The sequence below is a fragment of the Melanerpes formicivorus genome, unplaced genomic scaffold (genome assembly GCF_026170545.1).
Source record: "Melanerpes formicivorus ecotype bairdi unplaced genomic scaffold, bMelFor1.0.p_v2 SCAF_399, whole genome shotgun sequence".
Lineage (NCBI taxonomy): Eukaryota > Metazoa > Chordata > Aves > Piciformes > Picidae > Melanerpes > Melanerpes formicivorus.
The window spans coordinates 68,272-79,521 of NW_027142751.1; the positions used below are offsets into that span (position 1 = coordinate 68,272).

At 62.2% G+C, this 11,250-nt stretch overlaps 1 protein-coding gene across 1 annotated transcript in view; it reads right to left on the reverse strand.

Annotated features, from left to right (window-relative positions):
* Positions 1-7,800: 7,800 nt before the first annotated feature.
* ANKRD52 (ankyrin repeat domain 52) overlaps positions 7,801-11,250 on the reverse strand; it is a 9,434-nt gene continuing 5,984 nt past the window's right edge. Inside the window, exon 7 of the mRNA XM_068170477.1 lies at positions 7,801-7,818. Coding sequence (XP_068026578.1) covers positions 7,801-7,818 — 18 coding nt within the window. The remainder of the gene's footprint in view (positions 7,819-11,250) is intronic.

The window sequence follows — 11,250 nt, forward strand, 5'->3', positions numbered from 1 at the left end:
CACAGAGCTGCTGGGGGGAGGCCAGAGGAGGCCACAGAGAGGCTGCCAGGGCTGGGGCAGCTCTGCTGGGAGCCCGGGCTAAGGGAGCTGGGGCTTCCCCTCCTAGCTCCCTGCTGCCCTTCCCCACCCAGCTCCCTGCTGCCCCTTCCCCACCCAGCTCCCTGCTGCCCCTTCCCCACTCAGCTCCCTGCAGCCCTTCCCCTCCTAGCTCCCTGCTGCCCTTCCCCACCCAGCTCCCTGCTGCCTTTCCCCTCCCAGCTCCCTGCTGCCCTTCCCCACCCAGCTCCCTGCTGCCCCTTCCCCACTCAGCTCCCTGCAGCCCTTCCCCACTCAGCTCCCTGCAGCCCTTCCCCTCCTAGCTCCCTGCTGCCCTTCCCCACCCAGCTCCCTGCTGCCCCTTCCCCACTCAGCTCCCTGCTGCCCTTCCCCACTCAGCTCCCTGCAGCCCTTCCCCACCCAGCTCCCTGCTGCCTTTCCCCTCCCAGCTCCCTGCTGCCCTTCCCCACCCAGCTCCCTGCTGCCCTTCCCCACTCAGCTCCCTGCAGCCCTTCCCCACTCAGCTCCCTGCAGCCCTTCCCCACTCAGCTCCCTGCTGCCCTTCCCCACCCAGCTCCCTGCTGCCCTTCCCCACTCAGCTCGCTGCAGCCCTTCCCCACTCAGCTCCCTGCAGCCCTTCCCCTCCCAGCTCCCTGCTGCCCTTCCCCACCCAGCTCCCTGCAGCCCTTCCCCACTCAGCTCCCTGCTGCCCCTTCCCCACCCAGCTCCCTGCAGCCCTTCCCCACTCAGCTCCCTGCTGCCCTTTCCCACTCAGCTCCCTGCTGCCCCTTCCCCACCCAGCTCCCTGCAGCCCTTCCCCTCCCAGCTCCCTGCTGCCCTTCCCCTCCCAGCTCCCTGCTGCCCTTCCCCACTCAGCTCCCTGCAGCCCTTCCCCTCCCAGCTCCCTGCTGCCTTTCCCCTCCCAGCTCCCTGCTGCCCCTTCCCCACCCAGCTCCCTGCAGCCCTTCCCCTCCCAGCTCCCTGCTGCCCTTCCCCTCCCAGCTCCCTGCTGCCCTTCCCCACTCAGCTCCCTGCAGCCCTTCCCCTCCCAGCTCCCTGCTGCCTTTCCCCTCCCAGCTCCCTGCTGCCCCTTCCCCACCCAGCTCCCTGCAGCCCTTCCCCTCCCAGCTCCCTGCTGCCTTTCCCCTCCCAGCTCCCTGCTGCCCCTTCCCCACCCAGCTCCCTGCAGCCCTTCCCCACCCAGCTCCCTGCAGCCCTTCCCCTCCCAGCTCCCTGCTGCCCCTTCCCCACTCAGCTCCCCCACTTCTGCTCTAGGACTTCAGCCTGGCCCTGGGCTGCTCTGGGATTTCAGCCTGGCCCTGGGCCTCTCTGGGACCTCAGCCTGGCCCTGGGCCTCTCTGGGACCTCAGCCTGGACCTGCTTGGCCCTGGGCTGCTCTTCTGCTGCCAAGTTTCCTCCTGCTCCTCCGTTTGGCCTCCAGGGAGGCAGCTGCTGCCCTTTGTTCTCCAGCAGCCTCCTGCAAACAAGCAAAGTCCAGCAGCAGCAGCAGCAGCTCAGAGAATGGTTCCTTGTGCTGCTGCTGGCTGGTGCCAGGGATTGGGGGGGGGGGGGGGGCGGAAAGAGCAACAGGTAAAGAAGGCAAAGAATCAACAACCCCCAGAGCCCTGAGGTCCTGCAGACAAAAGAGGCTTTGTTGGGAAAGGTCAAGCCCAGAGCCAGGAGCAAAGAGGATGAGAGGGATTGGGAGAGGAAGGAAGGGCTCAGAGGAGGCTTTGTGCCAGCCCAGCCCAGCAGAAGGCTCTCAGCTGCCCAAGCTCCCACCCAGGAGAGCTCAAAAAGCCCAGGGGGGACCTCAGAGCTGCTTCCAGCAGCTGGGGGGAGCTGAGGTGGGGAGCAGCCTGCAGGGGAGAAGGCTCCAGGGGCACCTCAGAGCTGCCTGAAGGGATCCTGCAGGGAGGCTGCAGAGAGACTTTGGCTGAGGGGGGCTGGAGCCAGCCCCAGGGGCAATGGTTGGGAGCTGAGGCAGAGCAGGGTTGAAGTGGAGCTGAGGGAGAAGTTCTTCATCAGGAGGCTGCTGAGAGCCTGGCCCAGGCTGCCCAGGGAGGCTGTGGCTGCTCCTGCCTGGGGGTGCTGAGGGGCAGGCTGGATGAGGCCCTGAGCAGCTGAGCCTGGCTGAGAGGAGTCCCTGGGAGGCTGGAGGAGCTGAGCTCTGAGCTCCCTTCCAACCCAGCCCATTCCATGGCTCCCAGACCTGCCTGCACACAACTCTTAAGTCATGGCCCCAAGCTCCTCATCCAAACCTCCAGGGCTGGTGACTCCCTGTCTGGCTATGGGGCTGAGCACTCTCCTGCCTGGGGGTGCTGAAGGCCAGGCTGGATGAGGCCCTGAGCAGCTGGGTCTGGCTTGAGAGCTGTCCCTACCCATGGCAGGAGGTTGGAGATGAGCTCTGAGCTCCCTTCCAGGCTGGGCCACTCTGGGGCTGCTTCACTCCAGAACAAGAGGTCCTCAACTCATCCTCTCCAAGCAGCACCAGGATGTAAAGGAGCAAGGGAGGACAAGCCACAGGCTCACAGAATTGGGAAGGAACCCTTCCAAGGGCATCTCAGCCAACCCCCTGCAGCCAGCAGGGACAGCTCCAGCCAGAGCAGGCTGCCCAGGGCCTCAGCAAAGCTGACCTTGAATGGTTCCAGGGAGGGGGGCAGCCAAGCCCCCCCGGGCAGCCTGTGCCAGGCTCTCCCCAGGGCCTCACTTCCTCCTCTCCACTCTCAATCTCTCCTCTCCCAGCTCCAATCCATCTCCCCTCACCCTGCCCCTCCCAGCCCTCATCCCAAGTCCCTCCCCAGCTCTCCTGGAGCCTCTTCAGCTCCTGGCAGCTGCTCTGAGCTCTCCCTGCAGCCTTCTCTTCCCCAGCCTGGCCACCCCCAACCCCCTCAGGATGTTTTCACCTCCATCCTTTGCCTCCTTTCTTAAGGCTTCCCCTGGGGGGGGACATTCAGATGTGGCCTTTGCAGCCCCAATCACCCCAGCCTGGCCCCACAGGGGAGGCTCTGCAGCCTCTGCTCTCTTGGTGGCCTCCTCTGGAGCCTCCCCAGCAGCTCCATGAAGTCCTCCAGGACCAAACCCGCAGGGGCTGGGCAGGGGAGCAGGGAATTGCTTCAAGCTTAGGAACCAAGCCCTGAGAAAACAAAGCAGAAGCCAACCAAACAAAACCAAATCCCCTGGCAGGAAGCCTCCAGGATCCAGGGGCCCTCTGCTGCCAGCTTGACATCAATCCTGCCTGGCAAGGCCACCAGCAGCTCCCTCTGCCCCCAGGCAAGCTGCAGCTGCAGGTTGAGCTAAAGCTCTCCTCTGCAGCCTGGGAGGGCCTCAGATGTCCTCCTCAGTTTGGCCCTGCTCGAAGGGCCCCAAAGAGGGAAAGCTCCAGAGCCTGCTCCCCAACCACTCCTCCAGCTGCCCCCAGCTGGGATCTTTCCCCCTCCCTCATTCCCAGGAGTCCTCCTTTATTTGGAGCCTTTGGGTTGGTGGGAGAAGACCTTCAGGATGGTGGAGTCCAAGCAGCAGCCCAACCCCACCGTGGCCACCAGGCAACACCTCCAGGCATGGGGACTCCACCACCACCCCCTAGGCAGCCTGGGCCAGGCCCTGACCACTCCTGCAGGGCAGAAATTGTTCCTCAGCATAGAATCGTGAGGTGGGAAGGGACCTCTGGAGCTCCCCCAACCCCCCCAGCCCCAGCAGGGCACCCCCAGCAGCTTGCCCAGGGGGCACAGTGCCCAGGGGGGGCTGGAAGCTCTCCACAGCCTCCCTGGGCAGCTCCAGGCCTCCAGCAGCCTCCCCCCAAACTGCTTTTCTCCTCCTGCCCTCCACTCTCTGCCCCTTGCCCCTTGGCCTGGCCCTGGGCACCACTCAGCAGCTGCCAGCCCCAGCCCCTTGCCCCCCCCAGCAGCTCCTTCAGCTCTTGCTGAGCATTTGCTCAGAGCCCCCTCTGGGGCTGCTCTGCTGCAGGCTCTCAGCCCCAGGGCTCTCAGCCTCTGCTCCTCCCAGAGCTGCTCCAGGCCCCCCAGCAGCTTCCCAGCCCCCCCTGGCCTCTCTCCAGCCCTTCCCTGGCCCTCTGCAGCTGGGGAGCCCAGGGCTGGCCCCAGGCCTCCTCCAGCTGTGGCCTCTCTGGGGCAGAGCAGAGGGGCAGCAGAACCTCCCTTGCCCTGCTGGCCACACTCCTCTGGCTGCCCCCAGGACCCCCTTGGGGCCTCCTTGGCCTCCAGGGCAGGTTGCTGCCCCATGGAGAGATCATTGCCCACCAGGGCTCCAAGGTCCTTCTCCATGGAGCTGCTTCCCAGCAGGTCAAGCCCTACTCTGTCCCTACCCTAATGTTCAACCTGAACCTCCCCTGCTGCAGCCTGAGGCCATTTCATACAATCACAGAATCATCAGGCTGGGAAAGACCTCCAAGACCTCAGCTCCAAAGACCTCAGCTCCAAAACCCTCCAAGACCTCAGCTCCAAAGACCTCAGCTCCAAAACCCTCAGGTCCAAAGAGTTCCAAGACCTCAAGTCCCAAATCCATCAAGATCTTAGGTCCCAAAGAGCTCCAGGATGTGAGGTGCTCAGGAGCTGTGTGGCTGTGGTGCTTGAGGCCATGGCTGTGTCAGAGTAGGATCAGTGCTTGGCCTTGATGGTCCTGAAGCTCTCCTCCAACCTAACTGTGTATCTGCTTCCCAGCTCCACTCTTGTTGCACCACCTGAGCCTAGGGAGAAGGTTCCCCAGAGGCTGTTCCCCTGCCCAGCTGCAGGCCAGGAGCCTTTTCTCCACTCCTGCCCCCAGCTCCCTTCTTCCTGAAGCTGCTCTCCAGAGTGCCAACAGCCTGGGCCCTGGGAGCTGGGGGAGCAGAGTCCATGGCACCAGGAGAGCTCTATCACCCTCAGGGACAGAAACCAGCAGCAAGCTTCGGTTCCCAGGAGATAAGGAAACCTCTGAGGGCTCCACAAAGAGGTCCATCCAGGAGCAGGATCAGGATCAGCCCTGGAGGGGTGTGACCTGCATCTGCCAGCTCTGGGGACATCAAAAGAGGCTTTCAGCTCAGCCTCCTTCCCCTGGAGCTTTGCCACCTGCCTGGGGCTGAGCTTTGGCTCCAGGGATGGAGCAGCTGCAGGTCAGGAAGCTGCAGAGCTCAGCTTGGCCTCTCCACAGGCAGCTCCTCTGCAGCAGGGGGAGAGGGGCTGGAGGTGCAGCTGGCAACATCTGCACCACCCAACCTCTGCAACCACATCTTGCACCATCTGCAGCATCCAACCTCTGCATCATCCAACCTCTGCACCCACATCTGCACCAACATCTGCAGCATCCAACATCTGCAGCATCCAACATCTGCACCCACATCTGCACCATCTGCAGCATCCAACCTCTGCAGCATCAACCTCTGCACCATCCAACCTCTGCACCCACATCTGCACCAACATCTGCAGCATCCAACCTCTGCAGCATCCAACCTCTGCACCCACATCTGCACCAACATCTGCAGCATCCAACATCTGCACCAACATCTGCACCAACCTCTGCACCATCAACATCTGCAGGATGCAGGAAGAGTGCAGTGGAAGCTCTGAAGCTGCTGAGGGGCCTGGAGCAGCTCTGGGAGGAGCAGAGGCTGAGCCCTGGGGCTGAGAGCCTGCAGCAGAGCAGCCCAGAGGGGCTCTGAGCAATGCTCAGCAAGAGCTGAAGGAGCTGGGGGGGGCAAGAGGCTGGGGCTGGCAGCTGCTGAGTGGTGCCCAGGGCCAGGGCAAGGGGGCAAGGGGCAGAGAGTGGAGGGCAGGAGGAGAAAGCAGTTTGGGGGGAGGCTGCTGGAGGCCAGGAGCAGGCTGAGCCCAGAGAGGTTGTGGAGCAGCTTCCAACCCCCCCTGGGCACTGTGCCCCTGGGCAAGCTGCTGGGGCTGCCCTGCTGGGGCTGGGGGAGCTCCAGAGGTCCCTTCCCAGCCCCTCCAGGCTGGGCTGATGTGACTGAGCCCTGCAAGGACAAACCCTGCACTATCACCTTGAGCTCAAACAACCCCAGCTGGGCAAACCCCAAATGGGGGCAGGGGGAGGGCAAAGGTCCCAACCTCCACCTGGGGGAGCTGAGGCCAAGGGTTGTGGATTGTGCAAGCTGCAGCTGGGCACAGCTCCCCTGAAGCTCCTCACTTGGCATCCCCTGGGGTAGGTTTGAAGGGCAGGCTGGGCAGCCCCTGGCTGAGCAAACACAGCTCTCTGCAGGCACAATTTGTCATCTAATTGCTCCTCCACACCCAGGGATTAGTTGGAGCAGAGGAGCTTTGATTTATGGCACCCAGCAGCCTTTCATCAGCCACAGCTGATGGGCTCCCAGCCACTGCAAACAGGCAAAGAAAGGTCCCCAGGAGGAGACTTTCTGCGGTGAGGAAGAGCTGGGAGGGAGCTCTGCTCACACCCAAGGCTGGGAGGAAGGCCAGAGAGAGGCTGAAGAAGGGCAATGGAGCTGGGGAAGGGGCTGGAGGAGAGGGCAGGGGAGGAGGAGCTGGGGGGGGTTGAGGCTGGAGGAGAGGAGGCTGAGGGGAGACCTCCTGGCTCCCTGCAAGTGCCTGAGAGGAGCCTGGAGCCAGGGGGGGGTTGGGCTCTGGGGCCAAGGGCCAGGACCAGAGGAGCTGGCCTCAGGCTGCCCCAGGGCAGGCTCAGGCTGGCCTTGAGAAAGAATTTCTGTCCAGACCTGGCCCCAGGCTGCCCAGGGAGGTGGTGGAGTTCCCTGGCCTGGAGGGGCTCCAGGACCCTGTGGCCATGGTACCTGGGGCCAGGGTTTGGTGGCCATGGAGGGGTTTTGGGCTGAGGTTGGCCTGGATGATCTTGGACCAGTACAGACCTCTACCAGATGGACCTCTAGAGACCTCTACAGACCCCTACAGACCTCCTGCAGAGGCTTCCAGAGCCCTGCAGACCTCTATAGACTCCTACTGACCTCTGCAGACCTTTACAGACCTCTATAGACCCCTCAAGTGCTCTGCAGACCCCATACAGACCTCTCTAGACAGCTGCAGACCTCTAGTGACACCTGCAGATCCTGCAGACCCCTACAGACCTCCTGCAGACCTCCACTGACCCCTGCAGACTCCTGCAGATCCCTACTGATCCCATTCAGACCCCTGCAGACCTCTCTAGCCTCTATTCAGACCCCTACAGACCTCTCTAGACTTCTACAGAGCTCCTGCAGACCTCTCCTGACCCCTGCAGACCTCTCTAGCAATGCCTCAGGAGGCTGCGGTGCAGACATACAAAGAGCCCTGCCCTGGGGCGCAAGGCTCGTGCCCAAGGCAGGGCTCCAGGCCCTCTCCCCCCTCTTCCCCTCTCTCCCCTAAGCAATTTCAGGCGTTCCAAGCATTCGGCACAATTAGGCTGCGGCACTGAGAGTCCACAGCGGCACAGGCTGCTGCAAAGCTTGCAGTGCCGACTATTGCACACACGGTGGCAGCACTGGCGAGACTACAGGGCAGCACACGCCGCTGCAAAGCTGCAGCTCCGATCATCACACACACGATGGCAGCACTGAGAGACCACAGGGCAGCACACGCCGCTGCTCAGCTGCAGCTCCGATCATCACACACACGATGGCAGCACTGCGAGACCACAGGGCAGCACACGCCGCTGCTCAGCTGCAGCTCCGATCATCACACACACGGTGGCAGCACTGAGAGACCACAGGGCAGCACACGCCGCTGCTCAGCTGCAGTGCCGACCATTGCACACACGGTGGCAGCACGGAGCGCTTCCCCGGGCGTGAGGCGCGGCTCAGCTCGGCCCTGGTCACACATAGAGGCCACCCTGGGAACACAGAAGGGACAAGGACCAGCCCCAGCCCAGCTCCGGGGTGGGGTTGCCGAAGGCAGAAGCTGCTTTGGCTTTGTCCCCAGACGCCCTCGGCCCAGGCTCAAGCTTTGTCCCAACACCCTCCAAGCTGCCCAGACTGCAGCTCCCCCCACCCAGGGCAGGACCCCCTCACCCCAGCCCCACCCCCAGCTTTTCCTTTTGGAAACATCAAATTCCTCCTCGATTGGCCAATCCAGAACGGATCAAGGCTGCTGGCATCAGATTGTCCTCAGGGGGCCAGGAGCCCTCAAACCTCCATCCCCTCCCCATCCCCTCCCCTGCCTTGGACTGACTCAAATGCTGCCTCCACCCAGGACCTCTGCTGGGGGCAGAGCTCAGGAGGGCTCCTCCCTGGGGTGAGGGCAGCTGGGGGCCAGGGACCAGCAGCACCTGAGCACCCCAGGAACTGAGTGCAGGGCACCAAAGGAACAGCAGCTTTGGTCGGAGCCGTGAGGGATTCCCTCCCTAGGGGCTCAGAGTGGGGGCGGGGGGGGATGAAAGGAGGAAGGAGCCAAAGAAAAATGGATAGGGGGAAGGAGCAGAAGAAAGGAGAGAGGAAGAAGGAGAGGAGGAAGGAGCAGAAGAAAAAAGAAAGGAAGAAGGAGCAGAAGGAGAGAGGAGGAAGGAAGAGTAAGGAAAAGGAGAGGAGGAAGGAGCAGTAAGGAAAAAGAGAGGAAGGAAGGAGCAAGAAGAAAAGGAAAGCAGGAAGGAACAGTAAGGAAAAGGAGAGGAAAGAAGCAGCAGAAAAAAAAGGAAGGAGAGAAGGAAGGAGAAGAACAAAAGCAAGCTGATGACAAAGAAGCAGAAGTTAAGGAAGCTGAGGAGGAAGGAGCAGAAGGAAATTGAGGAGAAAGGAGCCAACCCCCACCCCACCCCCCCAGGAGACCTCCAGGAGAAAGTCCTCAGGGCCCAAGGGTTCCAGGGAGCTGCCCAGGAGCCTCCCCAGCCGGTGAGGCTCTCCCCAAAGACCACAGCCGCGGGCAGGGGCCGGGCTCGGCTCCAGCTTTCCATGCAGTTCACTTTATTGTTTTCAAGTTGATGAACAAGATCGAGACGACTTGGGTCGAGTAAGGCTATTTTGGGGGGGGGGGGGGGAGGTTTCCGCTTTTTCTCCCCTCCCTCTCTCCCCCCCCCCTCCCCCGCCCCCATCCTCCCCTCTCCCTTCCTCCCCCTCCCCCCAAACCCTTCCCTCCTCCCCAGCTCCTTCTTCCCAGCCTGGGGAAGCTCAGCCCCCATGGCCCAACCCAGACGGACCCGCCGGGGAGGTGGGGGCGGAGGGGGCGGGGGGAGAGACAGAGAGAGGGAAGAGGAGGAGGAGGAGGAGGAGCGGTTAGTACCTGACTGCTGCTGAGGTCTGTCCTATCTTACTCCAAGGAAACTTGGGTTTGTTTCGTTTCTTTTATGTGCATAATATACAGAGAGGTGCAGCATTGACACACAGGATATTGGAAAGACACAGAACTTGCTACAAGATGCAGGTCCGCAGAGCCCTGGCCCTCCCGAGCCCACCCCCCACTCCCCTCCCCCGGCCCCGCCCCGGCCCCGGCCCCTCCAGCTCCCTCCCGCTCCGGCCCCACGCCTCCAGCCCAGGACTTCCCAGGCTGCTTCCCACCCTGCTCCTCCGGGTTCTCTGTCCTCTGGGGTTTGGGGGTTGCCCTCCTGCTTCGGCCCGAGTCCGGGCTTGCAGGTGGGGGGGGGGGGAGGGGGGGGTAAAAACCTCCTTTTAACTGCTGAGGGCCACCCCCCAAAAAATAAACTAAAGATTCAGGCGGGAGAAAAGGGAAAGGGGAAAGGAGAAAGGGGAAAGAAAGTGAAAGGGAGAAAGGGAAAAGGGGGGAAAGGAAAAGGGGGAAAGGAATAGGGGGAAAAAGGGGAAAGGAAAAAGGGGAAAGGAAAAAGGGGAAGGAAGGAAAAGGGGAGAAGGAAAGGGGGAAAGGGAAAGGGGGAAAGGGAAAGGGGGAAAGGAAAGGGGGAAAGGGAAAGGGGGAAAGGGGGGAAAGGGAAAGGGGGGAAAGGGGGAAAGGGAAAGGGGGAAAGGGAAAGGGGGAAAGGGAAAGGGGGAAAGGGAAAGGGGGAAAGGGAAAGGGAAAAGGGGGAAAGGGAAAGGGGGAAAGGGAAAGGGGGAAAGGGAAAGGGGGAAAGGGAAAGGGGGAAAGGGAAAGGGGGAAAGGGGAAAGGGGGGAAAGGGAAAGGGAAAGGGGGAAAGGGAAAGAGGAAAGGGGAAAGAGGAAAGGGGAGAGGGGAAAAGGAGAAGGAAGAAAAAAAGGGAAAACCAGAAAAGGAAACAAAAGAAGAAGGCAAAGGAGCAAAAAGCAAAAGTCGAAAGGGTAAGCAAAAAGCAGAGGGACAAAAGGAGCAGGGAGAGGGAAAGGGAAAGCCGAAGCCTGGCGGCAAGGAGCCGGCAGCTCCCGGCCGCACCCGGGGGGCTCAGGGAGGCTGTTTTGGTTTTCCTTTGGTTTCTCACTGAGGGCCGAGGTGGGGCTGGGCCGAGGGGTCTGCAGGGCTCCAGCCCCAATATTCGCCCCCGGGGGGGAGCCCAAAGGCCTTCCCTGCCTCTGGTCCCTGTGGCGGGGCAGGGGGAGTCGGGAGGCAGCTCCCCGGCCCCGGCGGCCCCAGAGGGGAGCAAAGCCAGAGGCTGCCCCTGGGGCTCTGCTGCTTGGGCTGGGGTTGGATTCTGCTCTTGCTTCTGACTCGGACCTTTTGGGGACAGCCCGCCCCCCGCCCCCTGCCAGGACTGCAGCTGCACTCAAACCAAATCCTGCTTCTGGGGGGGCTGGGGGGAGGTCACCTTGAGAGATGCCGGGGTCCAGCCCTGGGAGGGGGGGGACAGGGACCGGGAACTGGGCACATGCAGGCCACTTTTGGTCGAGGAGCTTTGCACTCTGGTTGGGATAGGGATGGGAGTGGGAGAGGGGATGGAAAAGGGACAAGAGAGGTAACCAGGAGAGGATGGAAAAAAAGGATGGGAGAGGGGACAGGAGAGAAGAGGAAGACAGAGGATGGGAGCAGGGATAGAAGGGATGGGACAGAAGGGACAGGAAAAGGGATGGGAGAGGACAAGAAGGGACAGGGGAGAGGACAAGAAAGGGGACTGGCAAGGAGAGGAGATGAAAAGGGATAGGAGAGGGTGGGATGGAATGGAAGAAGGGAGAGTGGATGTGATGATGGGATGGGACTGGACCAGGAGAGGGAATGGGAGATGGGAGAGGAGCTGGGATGAGAGCTGGGATGGGACAGGAGGGGATGAGAGCTAGGACAGGATGGGATAGGGGATGGGAGATGAGAGGGGACAGGAGATGGGACAGCAGATGGGATGGGCCAGGGTGGGAGAGGGGATGGGAGAGGGGATGGGAGATGAAAGGGGATAGGATATGGGATGGGAAGCTG